Here is a 26522-nt window from a genome sequence, read left to right on the forward strand (position 1 = left end):
ACCGACAACCCACGGACCCATTTTGATTCCCCCGCCTCACCTCAACATGTGACGATTCATCCCTCCCACTTACCGAATCACCTGTAGGATCGACAAGACAGTCTGTGATATCGTTCAAGATGGTAGACGAACATGAGCATATCGTGAGGATTTGCCTATTGACACACAATGAACTGATGACTTGCTGACCGCCGTCGCTCCAATAGACCGCCGACGATGACTCGGCTCTCGGTGTGGTAGGTGCTGGGTGCCGCATGAACTCTTGTCGCACTGCATCCACTGACGGTGATGATGCGCCTCTAGAACCTTGAAGAAGAGTCGTCATTGGCGTCTCTGAGAACAAGCATCCTGGAAAATAAGGAGGAGAACGGTCGGACCTACCACTCCATGAGTGAGGGGAGTATGTATCTCAGCCACCTGTCGCACATGATGGATGAACTGACACGCCACAGAGTACAATTTTCCCAACGACGATGTAAGTCTTTGGCCGGGCAAACCAGAAAAAGTGTTAGTGATTATGTCAATCTCGATTGCTGACCTTACCCATCTAGCAAGAGAATGAGCGCCTCGGTACGTGATCCTGGACAGTCCTCGATGGCGAGCTAATTATCTCAGATCTGCAACATCACATCTGGAAAATTCAGTTTGATGGAAAGCCAGCCCTCAACCCCGGAGCCGAAAATGCAAAGAGAGTCCTCGATATCGGTACTGGTACGGGAATGTGGGCACTTGACTTTGGTGAGCTTCATTGATTCGGAGCATTTCTTCACGAGGCTAACATGAGGCACAGCCGACGCCCATCCCGCTGCCGAGGTAGGGATCAGAAACAGTGACACATTCTCGCATAGGGATCTAACCGCTAACTACCTGCATAGGTAATTGGCGTTGATCTCAGCCCTGTTCAGCCTCACTGGGTTCCTCCAAACTGCCGATTTGAGATCGATGACTTGGAAAAGGACTGGACTTGGTCACAGCCCTTCGACTTTATTCTGTGCAGAGGAATGTCTGGTTGCTTTGCCGATGTCCCAGCTCTCATTCAAAAGGCTTATGAGTAAGAATTGTCTCCTGACATTGGCAAAACAATGTTCCCTAATTCGGTATTAGCAACTTGACTCCTGGAGGATACTTCGAAGTTGGCGATCTGTCCCTCCCAATGGGCTGCGATGATGGCACCGTGACCAAAGACTCGGCCATCTGGAAGTGGCACGATGCGCTCTATGAAGCATCAAAGAAGATCGGCCGCACTATCCAGAGTGTTGCCCACGACACCACGGTCCTGGAGAAGGCTGGCTTTGTTGACATCGTGCACCGTGAGTTCAAATGGCCTTTCAACAGCTGGGCCCTCGACCCTAAGCTCAAGGAGATTGGCCGCTGGCAATGCGTCAACCTCGACATGGGCCTCGAAGCCTTCTCTCTGGCCTTGTTGACGCGTGTTGCGGGATGGAGCAAGGAGGAGGTTCTGGCGTCCTGCGCCGAGGTTCGCAAGGATATCCGTAACCGTAGGATGCATGGATATTGGACCCTGTAAGTGAGCCTGAGATGTTTCGTGATGAAGTTGCTGACTGTTTTGACAGCCACGTCGTCTACGCCAGGAAGCCCGAGTAGGCGTCCATCGACTACTAAGATGTACGCCATACCGTCACCATTTATTCACAGCCAGCGTTGATTTCACCGACTTATGATGAAACGGCCTTGCGAGACATTTGAATTGAACGTGTGTTTTGGACATTTGTATGGTGACGAGACGATGACAGCGAGAGGCGATTGAGTAGCATGCCGCCATTTAGGACTGCATATCTCTTAAATACCTTCTCTCTCACCCTCAACTTTTTCTCCAAAAATAACTTTAACAAATTAAACAAATATTAAACACTATTATTCACTTTGGGTAGGAACCAGTCTTGTGATCCCTGCCTGATAACCTACTGTGTTTTTGCAATGCTCGACAGTTTATGCAGCTGATGAACATATCAGCTTGCCCATGTGTGGCGGATGACCCCTGACACCCGAGGGCTCGAAATATGTCGCTGATCGGCCACAAAACAAGACAAGAAGGCATATGTCGGAGCACATCAAGTTTTGTTACAGTGAAGCTTATCTACCAATCGCCACTGGATATGCGTGGTCTCGCAGGGGCTCATGCTGAGCTGTGTGGAACAGGGAACTCCCTAGTGAGTGTCACAATCCCCGGTAACTCTAACATGTGAGCGGTACGCAAGTTGAATATACCTCAGAGAGTCTGAAGAATTCCCTGGTCACAAATATGCTACGTTGTCATATGCATGTATCTTTGGAAACTTGACGCTGGACTCCAGCACTCGCCTCGGCTTGCTGGAAGGGAAGTCAGAAGCGAGATGGAGCAGAGAGTGAAGATGAGGGAGCATCACACACTAATTCGAGCACATTCCTTTCTTTTCTTCCCATATTCTTCGTATCTTTCACAGCAGTTCCCTGCTTCCGCGCTGCTCCCAACTCCAGGATTTGAACCGGAAACCCGCCGTCCACTAGCACATACGACCATACCCACTGGAGAACTCGGGATCCCGTCCGCTCTCCCATAGATAAGCCAGTGAGGGGCGGATTAGTAGTTGGGTCGGTGACGACCAGCGAATCCCCGCTGTTGTATGTTTTTATTTTTGCCCTTGAAGTCTCGGTTGCTCTTATGTTGCCCCTGTCTCTTTGAGCCTGTCATTGGCAGAGCAGAACTATGGTGTCTTCTCGCCTTCGTGCATTACATAGAAGAAAAAATTTGTTATTATTTTACTCTCTTCTCTTACCTCCTCTTGTTATTTCTATTTAGTTTGACAAGTCATAGACCTGTCTCGGGTGTAGCATTACTTGCTCCCTGAGACTTTATAAACAATCTTTAAAAAATTATTATCTATATACTTCTAGTTATTCCTTGCCAGGCACTTATTTAATTACTCTCTCGGCGCATGCTTTTTACAGCCTCAGACGCTTTGCTCTCCTTAATAAGATGTTTGGAGCAATATCCTCGTAAGTGTTTATCCTCTCGGTCTGCCTTGTCGCATTGAAGCATACTACTCGCGTCATACTTCGCGTCACACTGCCGAAACTCTCCTTTCTGAGCACACCCACAAGTGTATAAGAGGTAAACCTGCAGGCACATTCCAGCTCTCTAACAGACCGCTATTAGTTACGCTCAGGTATTGTGGTGTTCTGAGAGAGTCAAACCTTAAGGGGCTTTCGTCCAAGTGGTGATCAAGCAATTTCTCCGCTTCTGATTCTCCTGTTTCCGTCGCAAGTCTCCAAGTGGGATGAAACCGAGCTGACAAAGGAGCAGTTGCCAGTTTGGCTCAAGTCATGATACTCTTAACGTGTATTTCGAGTGGGATGGGGTGAGGTCAGGTAGGTAAGCGAAGGGGGGGCTGGTGGGTTCACGAGGTGGACGTGGGGTACATAGATTTATATGCGAGTAACCACGCAAAGCAAAGTACCCCGGGTCGCCCGACGCAGCCCAATCCACGGCCTTCTCAGGCCTCCCAGGGCAGGGCTTCCGATTGGACCGTTGTGGCGTTTTACCGCCGAACTGGGCGCAGCCTCCCCCGTCCCGGTTTGGTTTATTATCTGACGCTCCCGCGCTGCTTGGATTCGCGGCCCTTTTCTTCCTCAATTCTCAACAGTTGATCAACCGACTGACTATCTAACGCTCCATTTTCATCAACCTATTTTTGTAAAAGTTCTGTTATAACTACCTGTTTGAACCTCCTTCATCATGGCCCGTGGCAACCAGCGCGAAAAGTCCCGTCAGGCCAACCTTAAGAAGCAGGCCGAGGAGGCCAAGGTCCGTCCAAAACACACTGCCTCCTCTCTCTCGGTAGAGGAAACACATACTAATATACTTATACAATTATAGAGAAAGGGAAACGCCATGAGCGGCTCCCAGATGCAGCACGCCAAGGAGGCGAACGCCGATATTATGCGACAGAAGCAGGCTGCTGGTACGTTGCCTTTCCTCTTATACAATCCCCTCGATACTTATTTAATCCTCTCGGGACGATAAACTGATATCTTATGCTTAGCTGAGGCCCGCAAGGCTGCCGAGGGCAAGAAATAGACGCCTCTACTATGCTGTACGAACACTCTACCCTGTCCGACCAGACGACCGATCCTCCTCTCCCATAACCTCCGAGATGAGACGCGGACACGATTAAATGTTTGACAACCAGCCTCTCCTTTTGTACAACGACGAGACGAATCAATTTTGGACAGCATAGGCGAAGTGGTGCAAATGTATGGGATACCTTTTGGGAAAATAAACTACACTAGCCTCTTGAATGCATCTCTTTCCATGATGTGACTTGTTTTGGTATATCTAGATTATCTTTTGGTGTTATGAACAACGTGGCCTCCTCTTCATGCTAGTCCAATTAACGGCAAGCAACAACACCACCGTTACCATTTTCGCCGTTGGGGTCTGTGTATTAATGTTGCGGGCCGTTGAAAGCATGTCAATCGTGTACAATCAGGCCTCCCGGGTCACTCTGATGAACTGGAGAATAACCTCGGACTTTACGGTTGCAAGTTGTTGACATGCAGTGTCGAATTTTGACGGAATATGTCAAATATATAAATGGTAGATGCTACCATAGCTATCTGACCAACTCATCGCAAGGACACTCGACACATTTCCGACCACCTATCAGACTCCCAGCTCTCTGCTTCACCACACATACACCATGGAATCCTGGCGACTGCTCCCAGGGGAGCTCCGGCTGATAATCCTCGAAATGCTAGCCTATGATCCAGCACCCAAGAACAAAACCAAGCTCTCGAGATACCCCCTGACCCAGTACTCTCTCGTCTGCAGAGACTGGCAGATCTTTTTCGAGCGACTCCTCTACCGCCACCTACCCTCGACCGAGCATCTCTCTGGGACTTTGAGCACATTGTCTGTCGGCAGAGGCGCTTCGTCGAGCACGCCAGGCTCAACATCGACATGAGAGCCTTTGACCGCCTGGCACACACGAGATTCGACATTGCGGTTCTTACCCATGGGAACTCAAGGGTCTCGGGCACGCTCATGTACCTCTTCCGAATCCTCAACTGCTGGCGACCCGATCTCGACTGTTCAAAAGACGTGACGCTGGAGATAATCGGATATCCCAGGACACGGATGGCTGCATCCGCGTCACGCCTGATCCGTTCGGGCCGTTGCTCAGGCCCCTTAACGATCCCCAGATACTACTAGAGCACTTAAACTATCATGACTGAAGAGATGACCTGGGTCTCCGATTAGATCGCGACTTTGGACCGGGGCTCGCGCAGGTTAAGGTAGTGAGAAAGCTCGTCGTGCAGCGAAAGTCGAGATACAGACTCTCAAGGGCCCTAAAGCCAATGATTCAGAGCCTCCCAAACCTGTACCACAAGACTGTCATCCATGATGACGACGAACTAAATGCTGTTCTGTGAAGCTAGCGGCGGAACTAAGTGAGCATGTATATACCTGGCGTCCACGAGTTTGTCAATGCTACTTTTGCGATCTTCAGGGTGCAATGGATCTGGTGCGTGTTGCCAGACAACCTCAGCGATTTTTTGGCACAATACTCTTTCAAGTGCGCTAAAGAGGAGGGAACGACCTTGATAACACACACGAAGCCCCGGTATTTTGGCATTGCTATTATGGCTCAAGATTGGAGTTTAACGGGTTGCTTGGGATGGATCACGATGATTGTTCAGAGTGATCAGGGGTTGAAGTGTTACTGCTGCGTTCTCCTTCACAATGCTCACAATCAAAGACAGAGCTTCACACGTTTAGATAATTGAATAAAGATACCATATTAGAACTTGTCCCATCTTCACGCAAAAGAGTCAAGACAATTCATAAACACTTGTCGTATTACCCACTAAACTCGCCAGTTATACCCATCTTCATACCCGTGAAGATTTGAATCAGAGCCGTCTAGGCTCGCCCGTACAGTTTCCGAACCGTCTAAATCCCATAAGTGGTACACTAAATCATAAACTGGTCCACCTTAGAAACCCCTAGCTTCCTGGTATCATATTTGCAATCACCAAAACTTAGCTGAGACCAGCCATCTTCATGGGGAGACCACCAGCCATGCCGCCAAAGGCACCGATGCCCTGGGCGTTGGCAGCGGGGAACGAGCCGGCGGAGCAGGACACCATACAGGTGCAGCTGCCGTCGCTGCCGAGCTGACCCTTGCCGGGTACGACGCCGGTGTTCTCGGGGGCGCTGGCAGTCTCGGTGGCGGTGGGCTTCTCGGCGGCAGGCTGCTCGGCGGCGGGCTGCTCCGAGGGCTTGCCGCCGGTGATAGGGGTCTGGGCACCCTTACCCTTCTGCTGGATGGCGAGCTCCTTGAACTTGGCCTGGGTCTTCTCGGCAGTGGGGTTGATGGAGAAGACCATGCCCTGACCGCAGTGGTTGCCCTGCTTGCAGTAGAACCCTGCAATGGTTAGCTTATAGTTTAAGTGTGTCTATAGGGAATGACTTACAGAGAGGGGTGTCGACCATAACTTGCATGGCTACTTGGGGAGGAGGAGAAACGGTGTTGTTGGGGTTGGGCATGAAGCCAGAGTCCATACCGCCCTCGAGGAGATCGCAAGGGGTATCAAAGGCAGACTGAGAGACGGTGTGGTTCTGGGCGAGGAACTCAAAGATGACGGTATCACCAATGGGCACATTGTCAAGCTCCTCAGGCTGGAAGACCAAACCGCCAGGGCCACCAACAGTGACGGTGTGCTTTGCACCCTCAGCAGGCGCAGTAGCAGCAGGCTCTCCTGCAGGGGCCTCGGTGGCACCGCCGGCGCCGGCGGTGACGGTCTGGGTGACGGTGACCTTCTCGTTGATGGTAGTGGTAGCAGCACCGTTACCGGGGTTGGCCCAGATGATGATGATTTCGGTCTTGGAGTCCTTTGTAATGCCGTAGCCCTTCATGCCCTGCCACTCTTCTCCAGAGGGGTACCAGGCTTGCTTCTCCGGCTCGGGGTGAGTCCGTCGGTCGAGCTGACCACCGGGCAACATGTCGAGGAAGCGAGCCATGGAGAGAGGCGCGACGGCCATGGCGAGAGCAGCGGAATACTTCATGATGTCTTTTTGGGGGGGTATTAAAGTTGCGCAAGGAGAGAGAGAACAGTTCCTGTCAAAGGAGAGTAGATAGGTATCGATACCTAGCGATTGGTAGGAGATCAAATAAAGGCGAGGGCCTGCTCGTAAAGAAGGAAATTATCTCGAGTGCGGTAAAAAGAATGAAGCACGCGGAAGTGAAGAAACTTGCAAGAAAGGATGAAGAGGATGAAGAAACATTTCGTCTGAGGTTGCGGAACAACCGAGACTTATATCCATCAGCGAGCGTTTGGAGACAACCTCAATCCAACCCCTTCCCAGGTCGAAACACGGCGACTGGAGTAACCGGTTGCTTCGCCTCGCCTCGCTTCGGCTGCTGGTGCCTCCGATCACGTAGCGCCGCCATTGAATTTTTCGAGACGGGCTCGCGATGCGGGCGAGGCCGCTGTGACAGAAGCGTCTCGAAGTTGGGCTTGGTGTTTTGGGTTGTGACCCCTTTGGCCGCCACACCAAAGGCGAGTCCTCATGTAGCGTAGGTGCGTAGTAACGTGCACTCTTGGGTAGCCTCAACTACAGAGTAGCATTCTTGGCCGGCTAATAGCACCGTGTGAGTTGCATCAGCCAACCCCAGGTTGACAAGGTCCCCTTTGGTGAGACACCACCTCCGACAAGCCAAGGGCGGCAGTCTCTTCACCCGTTGTTTCCAAGCTAACGAACCGATAGGCTACTTCTCACGGCAGTGGCCAAGTTTTGCCTGGGGGAGGGGGGGCCAAGTCTAGATCTGCTAGGGTGGAACAGATTGTGTTTCAACGCGAGTCGCCAACAATGGCCGTTTAAGCGAAGTCTGCTATAGTTCAATTGGAAATATCGCCCAAAACTGCAAAAGTTGATGAGAAATTCGTTCTTGGGTGTTATCGCGTTGCTATAGTTGTGCGCCATTAATGATCGAGTTTAGTCAACTTGTCCAGCCATCAACATTAACAACCCCTTCCTCATTTCATCCCATCCAGGAGTAAACTCCTGAACGGCTTCGACTGTCATCTGCATATCTTCAATTTCCACGTGTCTCCGTCTCACCATCCATCTATCAATTCTGACTTGAGTAAAGCCTCAGGCGCCGTCCACACTTACCGGCAAACAAGCGCCGAGTGACCTCAGTAATGTCGTCCCTCCTAGCTCCATCATCTGACACTCGCTGAGAAAGGCCGTCATGCATTCACTCGTTGGCTCAAAATCCTCCTGCATGATGTCCAGCTCGCCGTACCAGTTGCTAAAGTGCTCGATGTCGATGTCCTGCTCGGCGGCCCACTTCTTCATGTCTTGATGGAAGAATTGGTTGAGCGACTGCTTCGCAGCATACATAAAAGGGAAAGAAGACTCCGGGTTGATGTGAGTATACCCTCCACGATGGTCGCCATATACACAAGCAACCCCCACCGATCCCCTTATAAACGGGCAGTATTCCACGAGCGTCATCAGAGTTAAGGCCTTTGGCTTGAGCGATCACAATATGAGGTCTGGCAAGCGGTAGTCTCGGCCATCCTGGATCCATGACAGGTTGTTGGTCATGATACGACGAGCGATAATGGTCTTCTCGATCCTCGGGCCAGAGTTCTTGCTCCCGGCGGCACTTTGCGGAATCGGTCACCGTCTATCCTCCGGTAAAGTTCATCGGTCTACCAGCGCGTAAAACATCTTGTGGCGCTGGATCTCGCGTAGCACAAACAGGTATTCTTTGTAGAAGACGGTGCCTTTTGGGGTCAACCGAGCACAACGATCGATGCTGCCCTCGTATACTGCATGCAAACGAGTAATTCCTCATCCAGAAGGGCAGATGTTGTGGTAGAGTCGTAAAAGCAGATTGGCCTCAGTAGTATGCCACAGCCGAGAAATAGGTAGGTAGGTTCTTGTGCCGATTTGTTCTCAGTCATCGTCCTCAGAGCTGTCATCGCCAGATCCCACGCAAAGCCGAACGTTGACTAGAACGGACACAACCAAAGTACAAAGGAAGCCCTATCCGCAATTTAGTGTTGCTTCTCCCATGGTTTCGATCTTATTGTCCTCAGGGTTACTAGTTCAACTTACAGTGTGCTTCACAGAATGTACTCAATATTTGTCGCCTATCATTGCTGGGAGAAAACTCACAAAGCCTCATCCTCGCCATCCATATCACCATCATGGCCTGTGTACCCTCAAAACCCCTTTCCTCGCGTACTTTCTCCTGGAGACTAAACAACAGTCGGACCACTGTTCGGATCGCTGGCTGTTGATATTGACACCCCATCTTCGCCATGGGGTGAGCAAAGTTGTAGCGTCTCAACCCGGAGCCCAAAGCCGAGTTTGCATGAGTCTCCAGTTTCTCGAAGTCGCAGCTTCATTAGCCGACTTCAGTTCACCAGTACACAAGCTGTCAGTGTATCGGAACTCGGATGCCTTGGAAACAAAACAATTGTGTTGACTTAAGACCCCCGGTTCTGTTGAGCCTGTTGCTGACCCTCAAACAAGCCAGTGTAGTAGCCAGCATAGTACCACGACATAAGAAGCTTTTTGAGGTTTTCATCTTGCACTGAAAAAGTTTTAGTTCGCCGTTGGTCGGAGTTGTTCGCGGAGACGGTTGACCTACCAGAGCCTAGAACAGCCTGCACAGGAAATGCAGGGAGTCCTTGAGGTGTAGCTTGAGGCTCGTTGCGTGACGAATGTGCCTATTTAGTTAGCTACTGGATAATTGCAGGATTTTCCTCCCGTCAAAAAGTGTGGGAAGGGGGTACAAGATAGCTTACTTCCTCATTCACAGCTTCTTGCGCAGAAGTGGATGGCTGCTCAGGCTCAATAATTTCGACATCTTGAAGACGATCAGGAGAAGACTCGTGCTTAGTCACAGCCCTAGCAAAAAGATGTCAGTAGCAACTCAGGCTGCTATCTCGAGACAACGTACTGGCTCTTAGACTCCAGATCTCGAACGCTGCCGCCTCTCGCGTGAATACTGTGGTATTTCTATCGGCCGTTAGCAAACGCTCACTAATTTTCTCGGACTCACCCACCTTGTACTCCTCTAGGGCCTCGTTCCATGAGTCGATGAGGGCTGAGTCATCCCACAACTCCTCATGGGTCAAGTTCTCCTGCTTGGTGGACATTTTGGTATCCAAGAGCTCCAACTGTCAGAGCCCTGAATGTGCCGTTGTGAAGTGATTAGAAGCGTCCTGAAGGCGTTCTCCACAGGGCTTGATGGAACTGGCAAGGGTAGACGAGCTTTATCTGATGCAGATCCTCTTCGTCTCCAGTATTCACAAAGGCGATGAACTGGTTTGCGACTCGAGTTGTTGCCAGTTTCAAGTGTAAGTCTGGTCGTCGCGTCGACTGCCTATCGCCAAGCTCCAGAAGCTGCAGGCGACCCTTTAGCGGACCAAACCACTAAAGGACCCCAACCCCCGCGCTGATAGTGGGCGGCCGTCTCTCACCGCCCACACCAGACGCGGCAGAATCCCAAATTTTTCCACGCCTCCATCTTTTTTTCTGCGGCTGCCGTCCAGCTTTTGCGTAGGTACCTCCAGCAAGCACAACACGACACAATGGCTCCAGAACTCAGGAAAAGAAAGTGTGAGTATATCGAACGTCTTTCAATCTTCATGCGCTAATGATCTTTAGCCGTCTCTGACGTGCAGAAGCCCAACGGCGCTGCTAAGCCTGTCAAGGCCGTCAAGGGCAAGCGAAAGGGTAAATCCAGTCCAACTCCATTGCTGCCACCTCTCGTCTCTAATACATTTCGATAGCCGCCGAAGATGGATCGCCCGTGTCGCTGAAGAAGCAAAAGTCGGTCAAGAAGGTTGCCGTCACCTCCAAGTCCGTCGAGAAGCCGGCGCAAAAGTCCAAGAAGAGCAAGGCCGTCGAGGAGGTCAAGGTCGTTGAGGAGGAGGAAACCACTACGCTCGACATCCCCGACGAGTCCGAGTCCGAAGCCGAGGAGAGCAACGAGGTCAAGGCCATCGTGGAGGAGCTGGACTCTGGTGACGAGGACATCACCGAGGGCGACGCCGTCTTCAAGCCCGGACAGGATGTCGGCAAGATCCCCAAGGTCTCCAAGGAGGTTCAGAAGGCCGCTGAGGGCGCCGACGAGGACGCTGGCGTCATCTACATCGGCCGAATCCCCCACGGTTTCTACGAGCACGAGATGAGGCAGTACTTTGAGCAGTTCGGTACCATCCTGGCTCTCCGACTTTCGCGCAACAAGAAGACTGGTGCCAGCAAGCACTACGCCTTTGTCAAGTTTGCTGAGGCGACCACGGCCGAGATTGTCGCCAAGACCATGGACAACTACCTTCTGTTTGGACACATCCTCAAGTGCCGAGTCATTCCCAAGGAGCAGGTGCACGAGGACCTCTTCAAGGGCGCCAACCGGCGGTTCAAGGCGGTTCCCTGGAACAAGATGGCCGGCTATCAGCTCCAGAAGCCCCTGACTGAGGCTGGCTGGACAAAGAAGGTTTCCAAGGAGCAATCTAGGCGAGCAAAGAAGGCTGCCAAGCTCAAGGAGATTGGCTACGAGTTTGAGGCGCCTGAGATCAAGGACGTCCCCCCTCCTGCGCCCAAGGCCATTGAGAACGGAGAGGAGGTCAAGGCGATTGAGGCTGCTCCCGCCGAGGAGGAAGAGCCCAAGGTTGAGGAACCCAAGGCCGAGGAACCCGCCGGGGTTGCGGAGCCTGAGCCTGAGCCCGTTGTCGAGGAGCCCGAAGTCAAGAAGACCAAGGCGAAGCCAGCCGCCAAGGCAAAGAAGGCCAAGGCGACAAAAGCAAAGGGCCGCAAGGCAAAGGCTTGAGTGAATCGTTCAATGATTTAGGAGTTCAGCGACATAGATATAGGGTTTAAAAGTCCATAATGAATTGCATGTCTGGACCAGTTGTCACGATGTTCGTCTGAGAGATCTTTTTTTCTACGTTTTGATGTTGATATGTACGCACATAAGCGAACCCATAGCACTCATAGGAAATAAAAGAGCAAGCAACGGGATTATGAAAGGCGAGCGATTTTCTACTTCGCGCGAGAATGTGAAGAAGCCACGGCATGCAATGGTCTTTTTCATTAGTTTGATGGCGAAGATGGATGTAAGATGAAGAAGAAGAGAAAATTTGGAAGCGAAGCGCGAGAAAGCGTTGAAATGAGGATCATGGCGAGGTCCCACATAGATTGATGACTAAGATACCCGCGGTTATAATTGCCCTAGCAGGCCAATACTCGCGATCCTGGGGAAACCTTGGAAAGGTGTGACAGATATTGACTAGATATGGCTAGGACTCTCATATGAAGTTATCTCTATTGGACGGGAATGCATACTACGTAGTATGCAAAAGGCACGCGTATACATGTCTGAAGCAGAATGCAAGACAACGCCCAAACATGGCTAGACAATTGGTTATCCGTTCCTGGGAGCCGGTAAGTTTCCATGCGGGGTTCCGTTTACGGATGATGCCTCATGGGAAGCTTCGATGTGTATGAGGATCTTGTACTTATAAGATCTGTTGTCCGGGGCCTTGGGCTTGGTCCTTCATCTGTGTTTCACCTACAGTCTCGCAACAATCCCAACACGACAGCTCTCATCAGTCACCTACACCAAAGCAATGACACAGTCTACAATCTTTATCAACGGAAGGTTGTTTGGTGACGCAAAAGATGCAACAGAAGATGCCGTCTATCATGATTCCATGATCATCAATGGATCCAAGATCCTCCACGTTGGGAAGGAAACCGATGAGCCAGTACAAAAAGCGAAGCAAGCAGGCGCCAATGTCATCAACCTAGAGAACCGAGTCGTGGTTCCCAGTTTTATCGACAGCCATGTCCACCTACTCTTCTTTGGTCTCTCCTTAAAGAAGCTGGACGTATCACAATGCGCGTCACTCGAGGATATACAGAACACCATCTCCAAGTACGCCAAGGAACATCCGGAGGTGCCTCGGATCCTATGCAAGGGCTGGATGCAATCCGTCACAGACGGCGAGGGTCTGGCCAAATGGTTGGATGACTTGGACCCCCGTCCCATCTACATCGAAGCTTTCGATCTGCACTCTTCATGGTTAAGCACCGCAGCCTTGAAAGAGCTTCCGGTAGAAGAGATGAAGGCTACTTGCGGGGAGCACGTCACCTGCGACGAGGCTGGTAATCCAACTGGTCTACTTGCTGAAACAGCCGTGTCTGCGTTTGTCTGGCCTCATCTAGTCGGTGCTTGCACTAATGAAGAGAAGCAAGCTGCGCTACAGAGTGCCTTTGAAGCGTACATCGAGGCTGGGTACGCTGGAGTCATCGACATGGCTATGGACATGAATTACTGGGAGGCTCTCGAAGAGTATCGCAAAACCAAAGGTCTTCCTGTTCACTTTGCCGCTCACTGGCTCATCCCTTACGAATCAGACGAAGAGGCGCAGCTTAAACACATTGAGGAGGCCATCGCCATGAACCAGAAGTGGCATCCCTCACGATCTCCCGACTTTTGCGTCGTCGGAGTGAAGATTATTAGTGATGGCGTCGTGGATGGATGTACTGCGGCGATGAGCTACCCATACGGCAAGAGCAAGGAGATTGTTCCGCCGTTGTGGCCAGGGGACGCTCTGCAAAAGGTCATCAAGCGGGTGGTTGAAGCCGGAATGCAGTGTGCTGTACACGCCATCGGAGACGCTGCGATCACACAAGCAATCGATGGTATTGCCAGCGCCAACAGTCCTCGAGGAAGACATCGCATCGAGCATCTGGAACTTGCCAGTGCTGAAGATGCCAAGCGTCTCGGTGGGCTGGGAATCACAGCATCTATCCAGCCCGTTCACAGCGACCCCTCGCTCAACTCTGCCTATGCCAAGCTCATCAGGCCTGCGACATGGGAGAGGGCTTTCCCTTACCGCGAGTTTCTCGAGGGACACGCCTGCGTCGCGATCGGTACAGACGCGCCAACAGCTCGACACCTACCTTTCCCAAACCTATACAATGCCACAACGAGAAAGTCTGCGCTCCAGCCGACATCAAGCGCCAAGTGCAACGCCGATGCCGCACTCACGTTGTCCCAGGCTGTGACTGCAGCTACATCTGGCGCGGCGTACTCTCGATTCGCGGAGGAGTGGACTGGAAGCTTGAAGGCGGGACTGAGGGCGGATTTCTTGACGCTGGATACGCAGTGGACGCCAGAGTCTCTGCTGGAGGCTAGGGTATATCAGACTTGGAGCCAGGGTAAGGTCGTTTACCAAGCGAAGCCTGAGGTGTTGAATTAGAAGCGTAGTCAGATTGTAGCCAAGGAGGTTTACCAATTATTTGTAAAGCACGTCTGACATCGTTGAACACGAGTTTTGAAACCACATGTGATGATGTTATACGAGGTGACACTCTGCACATCCAGCATGATGGGGAATCAAGACCAGCAATACAATTCCATATCGTCTGTCGAATGGTGTAATGACAAAATGTCTCTCGCGAGATCTTGCATCAAACATTGGAGCCAAGACTGCATCCTTCAAGATCGACAGCGGGGGGAGAGGTAATGTAGCACCGTAAATGACCTGGGTGAGATACGATGTTTGAAGGCCCACATTGAAGATGAGGATGGATACGAAACTGTACAGAATATAGCTCATCCAACTACTGAATCTGGTTATCACCATGGATCATATAGACCACATGAACAAGATGATTCTTATTATATACTTAGGGTACGAGCATTAAGAGAATACATCCATCGTCGAGATATCTCGTGTCATGAAGTCAATGCCATGGGTCATCATTGGCTCAAACGCAGACCAGGAAACCCCTCGTATGTGATCACATCACAAGAACCATGCCTCATCTCAGTCGTGCATCAGTTAAATAAGGCCAATGCCAAGCAATTGACATTTCCGAGCCGATATTACCAGCCCGTATCTGAACATCGGCGGCGGCCGTTGGACTCCCGCTCCCGCTAACTCCAGGGCAGCTCCAGGTGCTGACATCCACTAAATGCCACTGGCTGCCCGTTGTAGGTGAGCTGACGTGTTGGAATCCATCCACCCACCCAATCTACCTGACCTACACCACCAACCGCAGGGAGGACAGGCCAGCCCGTGCTGTACCTAACACGTACACGTCCCTCTGCATACATATCCATCCATACCCTACCTACGCGCTGGGAAAAAGAGGGCATCTCTGCACGACATTGATCCCTCTCGATGCCTCTGACTGGCGCATCGCAACCTCACCATGTCGTCCACGCCCACTACAGACCCTACCCAGGCGTCAAATTCAGGTGCGTGCGGCCCCTGCCCCCTGCAATCAATCCAATCGCTCGCTCGCAGATGGAGAATGAACGTGTCCTGATGATGGGGGGCCTCGCCTCTTCCACGTGCAGCCTCGTCCAAGAAGAAGAAGAACAACAAGAAGAAGAACGCCAACAAGAACAAGGCTCAAGAGCAGCCTGCCAACAACTCTGAGCCACACCAAGCGTCCGACGGCACCCCGGAGGAGCCAGATACACCCACCCAGCCTGTGCGTACCTCTAATTACCTAGTTCATGACCCCCTCCTCGTCCACCTCCACCAATGCACCCTCGCGCGCTGACCCTATATCCCCTTGCAGGAGACTCCGGTCGATGCAGACGCACCCGCCGATAGCAACGGGCATGCCGTAGAGCCCAAGAGCAACGGGCTCGCACCCCCGACGGTTGATGGCGAAAAGCCCGACGATTCAGACACCTCCGCCAAGCTAGAGGCCATGAGCCAGGAACGAGAGGCCCTGCGGGCTGAGGTCGAGCAGCTGAGGAGGCAGCTCGAGAGCATCCAGGAATCACACGCCAGCGAGGTCACACAGCTGAAGGCGGACCTTGAGGAGAGCAACGCCGCAAAGGAGTCGGCCGAGGAGCAGTATCAGAACCTCCTCGGCCGCGTCGAAAAGATCAAGCAGACGCTAAGCGACAGGTTACGGCGCGACAAGGCAGAGCTAGAGGAGGCTAAAGAGAGGATAGAGGAGCTCGAGGCGCAGAATGACGAGCTCAGGAACACGGCCGTGTCGTCCGGCGAGGACGTAAGCAAGCTGAAGGAGGACCTGCAGGATGCGACAAGAGAGCTCAACACACTCCGGAGTCGTAACAACCTGTCAGCGCAGAACTGGAACAAGGAGAAGGAGGAGCTCGTCAGGCAGGTTCAGCATCTCAAGGAAGAGATGGAGACGACCGCGAACGCTATGGGCGAGTGGGAGGTCATCGCCATGGAGGAGCGCTCCATCAAGGAGAGTCTCGTCGACAAGGTCTCGGAGCTGGAGGAGCAAGTCGTCGCCCTAAGGGAGGGTTACGAGGGTGCCAACTCGGAGCGGGATAGCCAGGCGACCCTCATCGACAACCTCCAGAACGCCCTCCGCGAGATACAAGAGGCCCGAAAGAGAGAGCTGCGCGAGATGGTTGAGACGACCGAGGAGCAGGTCCAGGGCCTGAAGAAGTTGGTCCAGGAGGCCGACGCCCGCGCCACCGAGGCAGAGGCGGCCAAGCAGTCCCTAACTCAGGAGCTCGAGAGGACAGCGCCGTTCGAGAAGGAGGTCAAGGAGAAGAACCTCTTGATCGGAAAGCTGAGGCACGAGGCTATTGTGCTGAATGACCACTTGACCAAGGCGCTACGATACCTGAAAAAGACCAAGCCAGAGGACAATGTCGATAGGTATGTCGCATGCGGATGTGTCACGATTCGTGCTAACCATGAGCAGACAAATCGTCACCAACCACCTCCTCCACTTCCTCACTCTCGACCGCGGCGACGCCAAGCGCTTCCAGGTCCTCCAAGTCATGGCTGGCTACCTCAACTGGACTGATGAGCAGCGCGAACAGGCCGGCCTCGCCCGCCCCGGTGCCTCTAACAGCCTCCGCCTACCCATGTCTCCCTTCACACGAACGCCCAGCTCGCCCTCGCTCAGTGCCGACGTCTTCTCGGAGCCATCATCCTCTAGGGACAAGGAGTCGCTGTCAGAGCTATGGGCTAACTTCCTAGAACGCAGCGCCCAAGAAGGCTCGGGAGACTCGCCGAGCAGAAAGGGCAGCTCGAGCAGCGCCGCCACGGGGCCGGTAAGACCGGAATCGGCGCGACCAGATTCCAAAAATTAATATACTGGGGAGAGTTCACATGGTGTTGCGCTATCACAGGACATGGGAAGTGGACACGGTGCATGTTTCAAGGGGAGAGGGGAGCTGGCCAAACGGACGGATAATGGGATGGGCTCAAGATTTCTGGACGGTTTTTGAAGAAGCAAAAAAAAAAAGGGTACGAGCTGTGTTTATTGTGGGCTCAAAGAAGGCCCTTGAAGGGTATAGACCTCTCTGTATGAATAGGTTCTTTCTCAGTGGATTGGTTGGGATAAGAAGCGGTCGGCGGGCTAGATACTAGCTATCACTATCATCATCCGCCGGCTCTTGCTGCAATGGCTGCAACACATTCTGCGCATATGCATCTGCGTCCCTCGTGATGGTGCCAATGTCGATACGGTTGCTCAGCGCATCGTTGACTCCCTCCACCACGTCCCTCTCCTCCATGACTTCACCCATGAGGCGCACCTCGTGGGACCAGTAGGCGTGGCTACGCGAACGAAGTTCTTCGTCGCGCAGCGCCGTGTTCTTTACTATTCCCAGCGCACTGAGCTTGCTCTTTACAGATAGCAGAGCGCGGGATGTTGACTCGATACGCTCAACGGCTGAGGGGGGCTCGGAGAAGGCCCTGTTTGTTGAGGACAGATAAAGCAGCCACGCAAGGGCGGCGTTGAAGGCCGCGAGGGCAACTAGACGCGCAGCACGGGAGGTCCAGAAGAAAAAGTCCACCTCTGGTAGGCGGAGCGCGCGAGCGTTGGCTTGATAGTTGTAAGAGTTGACAAAGTAGATATCAAGAGCAGCAATGGCAGCGGCTAGCATTGTAGCCTTGGCCCGCCATTGATTACCTGCCTTGCCTGTGAAGGAGGGGCTCGTTACGATGGCCACGGCGACGAGGTTGGCGAGGTGAGGCCATACGAGCTGGGGAATGGCGTAGTAGAAGAATGTTCTCGGGTCGTCGGAGTGGCAGAAGGGACAGTCGGCCAGCACCTTGGGTCCGAACTGGATATATAACAACCTGCTCTCGAGGTTGACGAATCTCATGCGCAGCGCCTCATCCTGCTTCGTCAAGGCGTTCCCAGGCCTCCCAGCAGCAACACGATTGAAGAGCACATCGACGGGGATCTGCAGTCGGCTCTGCGTCGCCTGGAAGAGGTTCTCGGGCGCGAGGAAGGGCAGCGACTTGAGGATGTAGGTGAAGGAGAGAAAGGCGAGGAGGCCGAGTGCGACGCGGACGCGGGGCGGGACGGGGACGATGGGGACTCGGTGGGAGCTCGAGCCGTTGCGGAAGGATCGGTAGTATGAGATGGCCTTGGGGAGGAGCATGGGGCCGAAGAAGATGACGAGGGAGCGGATGCTGGGCCGTTAGAGTTAGCTGGGCTTGCACATGCGAGTGTGTATGTGTAAGTGGCCGTTGTTCCAAGAAGAGAACAGCCAGCATACACAAGTTCAGATACAGGAGCACTTACGAATCCCACGGAATCGCCATGATGGCGGGTATGATCTCTCGGTAAGAGAGCCGCCGTTATCCTTTGGTGTTGTTCTGTAAAAGTTGACACGGTTGAGTATTCAAAGGGCGAAGGCAGAACCAGTGACGTCGAGGGCGATTACTCAAGTACCCTACAACTTCATTAAGGCAAAGGTGTCGCTAAGCCGGGAAAATGTGGGGGGCCAGGAAGATTGAAGGTGGGGCCGAGCGTTTTCTGAGAGAGCAAAAAGCTCGAGAATTTCTTCTTGATCAACTTTTTCTTCTTCTTCAACACAAACTTTTCCAACCGCAAACTCCTTCTTCTCACTCTTTGTTATTCATTCACTAACTTCTTTGTCTCTCTACTCCTAATCATAGCTCGATAGCGCAATCATATGGCTTATGCGCCCGTTATTCGCGTCTCCCCGTCCCGACTCGCGTCTCGTGACACGTCCCAGATATTCACTCCATTCCAATTGGCACTTTCGAAGCTTTTGCGATCCTACTTCTCCGTGGTCGCTAGAGTCAATATGTTGCCTAGATGAACCCCAAAACACCCTGCCAAGGGTTATTCTCTGTCGTGTTACAAAGTCTCAGCTCCGGCAATGAAGAACTTTGCGTCAAATTATCAAAGAGATACATCCCAATCGTAGTCAACATTTGCGTAATGTTGTAAAAATGCTCCCATTCTTTGCGCCGTAGCGTATGCACAGATATCTACATATTTGTCCGCGTTATAATTCCTTCTTCTCCGTCTCGACCTTCTCGCTCTGAGCCTTGACGGGCGCCTCCTTGGTCTTGCTCTGCTGCCTGGCGTTCATCACCAGGCCAGCGATGCCCATGATCAGGTCGCTGAAGAGGAGGATGACTCCTGTGCAGGCCAGCTGCCACGAGGCGATGCTGACGCTCCCCATGGGTCCGCGAGGGAACGACAGGATCCATTCGGCGTAGTAGGGGAACCAGCCGTACGGCAGCCAAAACATGGGCTCGGTGGCGTACCAGAATGGCAGAAAGTATTGCGGCGCGCGGGTGAGGACGATGCGGGCTCCGGTGAGGGAAGTGTCGAACTTGGATCGTGTGGCAGCCATGCTGTTCTCTGTAGACACACGTGTCAGCTACGTCCGTCTCTATCCTGCTGCTGGTTTGTAGACGTACTCTTCTTCTCAAGCTGCTCGAGCAGCTTGTCGTGCTGCCGGCGCAGCTTCGCCCACTTGGCAAACTCGTCCTGGCTGCTCGTGGCCTTGAGCTCCCGCTGGACCTTGAGGTACTCGGCCTGCATCTTGCGCTGTTCGGCTGCCGCCTTGGCCGTCGGGACGGGGAGGAAGTTGATGAGCGTCCAGAGCTTAAAGCAAGGTCAGCAGAAGCTCCCGAGGTACTCCGGAGGCACATACCAGGTTATTGATCGTCTTGGCTCCGATGGCGTTGACGAGGTGGACGACGACCTCAATGAGGAAGATGGAGAGCATAAGAGGGTGAGCCATATTGACGGATTCGGTGCAGTGATCGTGGGCTATCTGCGCATTGCGTGGTTCCTCGAGCGCCGGGTAAAGCTCGTTGTCGATGCTGTTGGCGGTGTTGGAGGTTCCTTTTGTCAACGTGGTGTCGGAGTCATGTCATAGCCCCGACACATTGCATGGAGGGCTCCATTTCAAACCCCTCCACACCACCAAAAACCCTCTCTCTCACTTACCCTATACTTGTCACTTGGAAAGCTTCATTTCACAGTTTGCCACCACTTTATTCGGCATATTCTCTTTTGTTCAGATGTCGAGGGCACTTGATGCGAGTGTCAAGGAGTCTCTCAAGCATGGTGATCACCGTACCGTGTTTGATGAGATTTCTACCGTCCTCACAGAACCCTCTAATGAGCTCCTTGAGGTTGAGCTGCTAGGCAAGAGCCACGTGCTTGATCCCAACGAGATAATCCTACGGGATGATAATGCCATTGCGATCCCAAAACTACGGCTCGTTCAGGCCTTCCTGGTAGCACACGAGATATTTATGAGCCATCTAAAAGATAGCAGCACAATATCGATTGACGAGATCTTAAGGTCCACAGCAGTTATCTTGCTGATGGACCCGGAGCACTTGACCGCTGCCAACACAAGGAAGAGAGTCATTGGGAAACGACTCGAAGAAGAAGACGAAAATGTCAAAGAGATACTACAAACGGAGAAACACTTGATGGATAGCTTACTGACCAGCCGTCTTCACCGGCATACCAAGTCACCGACTCTATGGAATCACCGTCGATGGCTGATGGACCAGTTCCGCCTTCATGAGCTTGACGTCCCAGCTGAGGACGACGTTACAAGAATCATCATGATATCCGGAGAGCGACACCCGCGAAACTACTACGCCTGGTGCCATGCCAGATATTTAATCAACACATTTGCCACCCCATCTCCAAACACGAACGAGGTCCTACCGCGCCTCGTCACAGCAACGCAAAAGTGGTGCTTCGCCCACCACGACGACATTTCCGGGTGGCAGTTCCTCCTCTTCCTCCTCGACAAGCGACCACCAACCGAGACATCACCAATCTTTCGCGAGACGCTCAACTTCGCGGCGTCGTTCAAGTGGCGCAACGAGTCGGTTTGGTACTTTCTCCGACACATGGCCGCCTGGGGCTCCACAAACGCCGACCTGGACGAGTTTGAGCTTGTGAGGAGGACGCTGTGGGAGAGTGCACCAGAGGATGGGTTTGAGCAGCTGACGCTGCAGAGGGCCGAGAAGTGGCTGTCAGCAAGTCAGGGGCTGACCATCATTGACGCTGGGCTGGAGGAGATGCCGTGAGGTCAAGTCTGTTGGATGCCTCTCGGTGAGACAGGAAGGATGCACAAAGCTGAAGTAGAAACAAATCTATCAGGGCTGGACAATGCTGTCATGGCGCGTAACATGTTGAGTAGTGTTTCAAGTCCCCGATAACCTACGTAGCATGGCTGGATATTAAAATGAAGATCTGCCGTCCCTCCAAGTGTAGATTCCTTTCCACGTGCCCGTAATTAATCTATCGACCAGGCTTATCTGTGCTCAACGCATTGAGATGAGCAGAAGGCCGATTTGCATTGAAATTGGACCCGAGGTGATGGTGTTGCACCGACGGGGGAGGCCAAGACTCTATCTTGCCGGGGTGAGGGCTGGAGATCTACGGAGGCAGGCCGGGCCTTGTGGGTGCCGTCGTTTCAAGAGTGACCTGGGTCGCGGGTAAGAGATGGAGCTGTGGGTTTATTTGCTTTGGAAGGCGAAGCGTGGGATGAAACTTGTTTTGAGAGTCAATGAAGTCATCTGGTCGGTGGTAGGACGGTGAGGTGTATAGGGGGCATCTAGTGAAATGGAAATGCGGCGCGAGACTTGATGCTACATCGGAAGAAGTTATCAAGACGACGATGCCTGTTTGGGAGCCAAGACTCGATGTTGTAAGCGTCTCGCTATACATAGGATTCTGATCAATCACTTCTATTTAGAAATGCCTTAAGAATGGATCTTATGCCGTCCGTACACCAAAAGCTTTGACTTGGACTTTGTCTTATGCGCAGGGATATGCCAGTTTTTACCGTTTTGACCGCTGACAACCCTGCTCAGTCGCCGAGGTCGTTGGCTGATGATATCTGATATCTTGCCTGTCTTGCTCAAGCGTGTGGGGAAAAAGGCAAGCCAGGTTTGACGCCCACGAGGTCCGTTGCATCCATCAGACCACGGACTCCTGGATGTTGCATGTCAGCTACTACAGTAAGCGGGCAGCATGCAGCATCCTGGAAGTTTCTCTCCGTCTCCACGACGCGTAACGACATGCAGTAAAAAAATGTTCTGAAAACTGGAGCCTCAAGACAAAGCTGAAGGGAAACTGAGGCTGGCTGGCGGCTAAATAGTTAGGGGATCTAGTAGCTTTGCTGTGGAACCTACGCGTAAGGGGAAAAAACGACGGTGCATGCATCGAGATGGACTTGAAGGAAGCAGCAGACGCACTGCCCAATGGCGGCTGAGTTCGATGCGATGCTGAGACAGGGGAGGGCCTGGCTTCTGACGACCGCGGCCCTTATCTTCCACTGGCAGCTTCTGGCCATTGCGGCTTGAATCGGTCAATGTGCGTTCAAACGGTGCTTCACGTGTTAAACGCCAGAGGCATCAAGCTTTCTGGTCGACGTTGAAACGGGCTTAAACGGGTCAGGGCCACAATACCTGGCTGTCAATTATCAATTAATTGACCGCTCGAGTCTCTCAATGTCTCATCGTTTGACATCTCGGGGACGCGTGTCTCCCCAAGAAACTTTCTTTTCAACTGATTCAAGTTCGCTCGAAGCTTGTTCTTCTTTTTTTTGCCGCTGGGCTCCACGTTGCAGCACCTGTGTCACTGTAGATCTCTTGAGGGGGTGACTGGCAGACGGAGAATGCATCCAACATACGCAAGCTGCATGCACTCGGTCGTGTCGGGTCAGGGGCAGCAGAAGCAGTGAGACTCTGGGCGGCAAGCCTCTCGTCTCGGGATGTTTCTTGGTAAGAGAGGCGAGACATTGCAAACGGACAATAAGTAGGTATGCAATTGTTTCCGATTCTTTTTACTGCAGCACTCGTATGTATGCTCAGAAAATACGAGATCAATACCAAAAGCACCTGACCAAAGAGGACAGGCATCTTCGGCCGATAGCACCGCAATATCCACATTCTGATGCCCCCGGGCCCTCTCTCGCACCGTCGCTCCCCAGGCGGCTAGCAGCAATTGGACCACTCAGTGAATGACACCCCCTGGCCCCGCGAGAGATGAACATGCGGCGGTGGTCCGGGGGTAGGAAAGCCAGTGATGATGGGCAGAGCTGCAATGCTCCAGATGCGTCCTTGTGCCAAGGGCCCCCGGCTTGCTTGCTCACCGTGGGTCGTCGCCCTCCAGCTGCGATGCCGTCGTTTGACTGGCATGGACGGACGATGCGGGAGACAAGCCACTCTGGAGCCCGTGGGGCGGGTTTGTTTTTGTTGTTGTCTTTCCGTTGTCTTTGTCTGATGCTTGTTGGTCAACGAGGCGAAAAAGGAGGCTCGTCGCTGATTCAGACACGCAAAGATGGACGGCAGGTACTTGATCTTCAGGTACCATTGGCGATGATCGTTCACCAGGGGAGGGTTCTAAAGAAGTGGCCCTAGCCTTTATCTGTAGTAGCCCGAGCGCCTCGAGATAGGGCATCAGCACCTTGAAGGTCGACTGCCTGACTGGGATTATAGCTACAACCCACCCAGGTCACTCCCGTCCCGTCTCGTCTGTTCTCAGCTCGTCCTCCTTGTCTTGACTTGAACCACCTCCAACCTCCACCCTCTCCCCATACTTTACCCACCTTCTTCTTCGTCACTCTCTCACCCTCACTTACTTACCTTTAACCCGTAATAGTCCCTCTCTCCCTCCTCCCCTCTCCTTTGCCTCTCTTGTTTCCTCTTTTTCTTTTTTTGCATCTTGCCGCCTTTCCTTCCTTCAAGTTCTTCTTCTCGTTCCCTCGGCATCCTCGGCCAAGTACCTACTCCGACTTCCGTCACCGTCCCAATCCTTGACGGTAGCATCCGAAAAAGCCGCCTCGACGACAAGAGAAGCCTTGTTCCAAAGAAGGCTCGTCCGTCTCACTTGTAACCTCCGCCCCAAGAAGCCAAGCATTTCCTCTGCGTGCGGGCTTTTGTGTGTTTCCAGCATCTCGCTTGTCCCTCCACTTGCCTGTGTCTGGTGGCATCCGGCATACCATTGTGCCGTTCCAGTTTCCAATGCCGGCCTCATAATTCTAATCCTTTAATACATCGCGCCAGCCGCTTGCCTGGCTCTCCCTAGAGGCTTCGCCCCCTCGATTGTCAACTGCTGCTCCGGTTCGCTCTCCAAAGCCGGTCGCGTCTGAGACAATCCGTGACGAGTTGGTCCAGCCCGGTTTACTACACCACTCGGATCGTCCTCTCACTGTTGCATCTTCCGGTTCATCCGCGGATATATCATCGGGGAGCCTGCGTTTCAAGCTTTCCCGAGGTTCCTATTACCCGCCTACAAGATGCGTCCATCAGTTTTGCTGGCACAGCTGGCACTATGCGCCTCATCCGCCAATGCCTTTTTTCCCTATAGCCCGGATTGGCGTCGAGATGTAGAGCAGAAGCGTGCCACAAGAAGCCAAAGGAGTATTCGAGGTCAGGAAGGTCGAAGTGTGCGAATGGGGATCAAACAGAGGGCCGCTCAGGTTTGTTTCACTGCAGGAATGCCATTGCTGCCACCTTTGCATTAACCTAATTATTGCTGTAGAACAAACAGCCCATATCCGAAAGAGCTGCCCGTGAGGCAGCACGACTGGTGGCCAAGTACAGCGGCCAAGACATCCCGAGCGACAGCGAACTGGCCAAGCGAGCCAACGAGTACGATGTCATGGAGGCGGTTGAGACCAAGGGAAAGTTTACCGAGGGCGTCAACCAGGATGGAACCGACTACTCTTACTTTATCGAGGTCGACATCGGATCCAAGAAGAAGCCAATGTACATGCTCATCGACACAGGTGCTGGTTCGAGTTGGGTTATGGGCGCCGACTGTACGAGCAAGGCGTGCGCGATGCACAACACGTTTGGCCCTGACGATTCGGATTCCCTGGAGTTGCTCAACAAGCCCTTCAACATTGCGTACGGCTCCGGTAAGGTCAGCGGTGTCCTGGCAACGGACAACATTCACGTGGCGGGCATGGACCTCGAGTATCAGTTTGGATTGGCGACCAACACCTCGGATCAGTTTGTTCAGTTCGCATTCGACGGCATCTTGGGTCTTGCCATGAACAAGGGCGCAAACGAGAACTTCCTGTCCACCCTGGAAGCGTCTGGCAACATTGACAAGAACATCTTCTGCATCGCCCTGAACCGCGCGTCTGATGGCACCAACGAAGGCGAGATCAGCTTTGGTTCTCCCAACCCTGACAAGTACAGCGGCAAGATCACATACACCTCTCTTCCCGACGGTAAGGACAACGACTGGGCCATCAAGATGGACGATATGGGCTACAACGGCAAGAATGCCAACATTGGTGGAATCCGCACCTTTATCGATACGGGAACTTCTTTCATGTTTGGTTCATCGGAAAATGTCAAGAAGCTGCACGCCCTCATCCCCGGAGCTGAGAGCAGTGACGACACGACATACAAGGTTCCCTGCGACAGCAAAGGCAACTTGACGGTGACCTTTTCTGGCGTCGACTATGTCATCTCACCAAAGGATTGGGTCTCGCCCCCTAACAAGGACGGCGAGTGCACTAGCAACATTTACGGTTATGAGGTTGTTCAGGGAGCTTGGCTGCTTGGAGATACTTTTATCAAGAACGTCTACGCCATCTTTGACGCCGACGAGCGACGAATTGGTAAGTTGGAACACGTATCTCTTACTCGATCTGCTCACTGACAGAAAACAGGATTCGCCAGCAGCGTCATCACAGGTGGCTCTGACAAGGAAAGCTCCAAGACCAAGACCTCAACTTCTTCGGCCAAGGCAACAAAGACTGCTGATGACTCGGAGGAAACTGGCGTCAGCGCCCTCCCCGACTCGACAGCAACCTCAGGACCAGACGTCGGCCTCGGCAAGGAATCCATCACCACTGGCACTTCCACCTCAGACGCGAGCCAGTCCAGCGAGACCAAGGACTCGTCCGCACCCACAGGGCTGCTCTCACAAGCCCGCTTCACATTCATTTTCTGTATAGTACCATTTTTCGCCCTCCTGGTCTAAAGAGACCAGACGAGCGGCAGTACATTCTTTAATACCACCTACGATGCACACAATTTCGCACAGAGACGCGCAGATACGGATATACATATACACGGGGGACACCACTTAGATCATGCATGACACGACACGACGGCGTTCGTGTAGGGACATGGCAGCTGTGCAGATGGGACAGAATAGACATGTTGTTGCAAGTCGCCTCCCCATAGACGCGTGGGGTGACGGG

General features: G+C 52.8%; 11 protein-coding genes and 1 non-coding gene across 12 annotated transcripts; 8 read left to right on the top strand and 4 right to left on the bottom strand.

The window, feature by feature from the left end:
- Window positions 1–119: 119 nt before the first annotated feature.
- LRP88_07107 (class I SAM-dependent methyltransferase) lies at window positions 120–1605 on the top strand (the record flags this gene model as incomplete). Its single annotated transcript, XM_083243643.1, has 8 exons — window positions 120–143; window positions 207–236; window positions 304–400; window positions 616–738; window positions 791–813; window positions 876–1051; window positions 1105–1524; window positions 1575–1605. The coding sequence occupies 8 exons, from the start codon at window positions 120–122 to the stop codon at window positions 1603–1605; spliced, it is 924 nt and encodes a 307-aa protein (XP_083100867.1).
- A 906-nt stretch (window positions 1606–2511) lies between these two features.
- On the top strand, window positions 2512–2627 carry LRP88_07108. Its single transcript, XR_014475181.1, has one exon. It is a non-coding gene; the product is annotated as a 5S ribosomal RNA (ribosomal RNA).
- Window positions 2628–6042: 3415 nt separating this feature from the next.
- On the bottom strand, window positions 6043–7069 carry LRP88_07109 (cupredoxin domain-containing protein; the record flags this gene model as incomplete). Its single annotated transcript, XM_083243644.1, has 2 exons — window positions 6043–6428; window positions 6478–7069. The coding sequence occupies 2 exons, from the start codon at window positions 7067–7069 to the stop codon at window positions 6043–6045; spliced, it is 978 nt and encodes a 325-aa protein (XP_083100868.1).
- A 2438-nt stretch (window positions 7070–9507) lies between these two features.
- LRP88_07110 (uncharacterized protein) lies at window positions 9508–10182 on the bottom strand (the record flags this gene model as incomplete). The annotated part of the gene is made up of 5 exons (XM_083243645.1): window positions 9508–9614; window positions 9672–9750; window positions 9829–9931; window positions 9984–10042; window positions 10090–10182. The coding sequence occupies 5 exons, from the start codon at window positions 10180–10182 to the stop codon at window positions 9508–9510; spliced, it is 441 nt and encodes a 146-aa protein (XP_083100869.1).
- Window positions 10183–10617: 435 nt separating this feature from the next.
- Window positions 10618–11858, top strand: LRP88_07111 (rRNA-binding ribosome biosynthesis protein NOP15; the record flags this gene model as incomplete). The annotated part of the gene is made up of 3 exons (XM_083243646.1): window positions 10618–10645; window positions 10694–10762; window positions 10819–11858. 3 exons carry the CDS (start codon window positions 10618–10620, stop codon window positions 11856–11858), a joined length of 1137 nt encoding a protein of 378 aa, XP_083100870.1.
- Window positions 11859–12657: 799 nt separating this feature from the next.
- LRP88_07112 (amidohydrolase) lies at window positions 12658–14295 on the top strand (the record flags this gene model as incomplete). Its single annotated transcript, XM_083243647.1, has 1 exon — window positions 12658–14295. The coding sequence occupies one exon, from the start codon at window positions 12658–12660 to the stop codon at window positions 14293–14295; it is 1638 nt and encodes a 545-aa protein (XP_083100871.1).
- Window positions 14296–15253: 958 nt separating this feature from the next.
- On the top strand, window positions 15254–16849 carry LRP88_07113 (uncharacterized protein; the record flags this gene model as incomplete). The annotated part of the gene is made up of 4 exons (XM_083243648.1): window positions 15254–15299; window positions 15402–15538; window positions 15629–16690; window positions 16742–16849. 4 exons carry the CDS (start codon window positions 15254–15256, stop codon window positions 16847–16849), a joined length of 1353 nt encoding a protein of 450 aa, XP_083100872.1.
- Window positions 16850–16910: 61 nt separating this feature from the next.
- On the top strand, window positions 16911–17138 carry LRP88_07114 (uncharacterized protein; the record flags this gene model as incomplete). The annotated part of the gene is made up of 1 exon (XM_083243649.1): window positions 16911–17138. One exon carries the CDS (start codon window positions 16911–16913, stop codon window positions 17136–17138), a length of 228 nt encoding a protein of 75 aa, XP_083100873.1.
- Window positions 17139–17414: 276 nt separating this feature from the next.
- Window positions 17415–18603, bottom strand: LRP88_07115 (uncharacterized protein; the record flags this gene model as incomplete). The annotated part of the gene is made up of 2 exons (XM_083243650.1): window positions 17415–18471; window positions 18584–18603. 2 exons carry the CDS (start codon window positions 18601–18603, stop codon window positions 17415–17417), a joined length of 1077 nt encoding a protein of 358 aa, XP_083100874.1.
- A 713-nt stretch (window positions 18604–19316) lies between these two features.
- Window positions 19317–20063, bottom strand: LRP88_07116 (GET complex subunit GET1; the record flags this gene model as incomplete). The annotated part of the gene is made up of 3 exons (XM_083243651.1): window positions 19317–19678; window positions 19738–19924; window positions 19974–20063. The coding sequence occupies 3 exons, from the start codon at window positions 20061–20063 to the stop codon at window positions 19317–19319; spliced, it is 639 nt and encodes a 212-aa protein (XP_083100875.1).
- A 283-nt stretch (window positions 20064–20346) lies between these two features.
- On the top strand, window positions 20347–21378 carry LRP88_07117 (uncharacterized protein; the record flags this gene model as incomplete). The annotated part of the gene is made up of 1 exon (XM_083243652.1): window positions 20347–21378. The coding sequence occupies one exon, from the start codon at window positions 20347–20349 to the stop codon at window positions 21376–21378; it is 1032 nt and encodes a 343-aa protein (XP_083100876.1).
- Window positions 21379–24596: 3218 nt separating this feature from the next.
- LRP88_07118 (aspartic peptidase domain-containing protein) lies at window positions 24597–26299 on the top strand (the record flags this gene model as incomplete). The annotated part of the gene is made up of 3 exons (XM_083243653.1): window positions 24597–24779; window positions 24842–25934; window positions 25986–26299. The coding sequence occupies 3 exons, from the start codon at window positions 24597–24599 to the stop codon at window positions 26297–26299; spliced, it is 1590 nt and encodes a 529-aa protein (XP_083100877.1).
- Window positions 26300–26522: the final 223 nt, after the last annotated feature.

The sequence above is a fragment of the Fusarium phalaenopsidis genome (assembly GCF_050370095.1).
Source record: "Fusarium phalaenopsidis strain FUZ10S chromosome Unknown contig_32298, whole genome shotgun sequence".
Taxonomy (NCBI): domain Eukaryota; kingdom Fungi; phylum Ascomycota; class Sordariomycetes; order Hypocreales; family Nectriaceae; genus Fusarium; species Fusarium phalaenopsidis.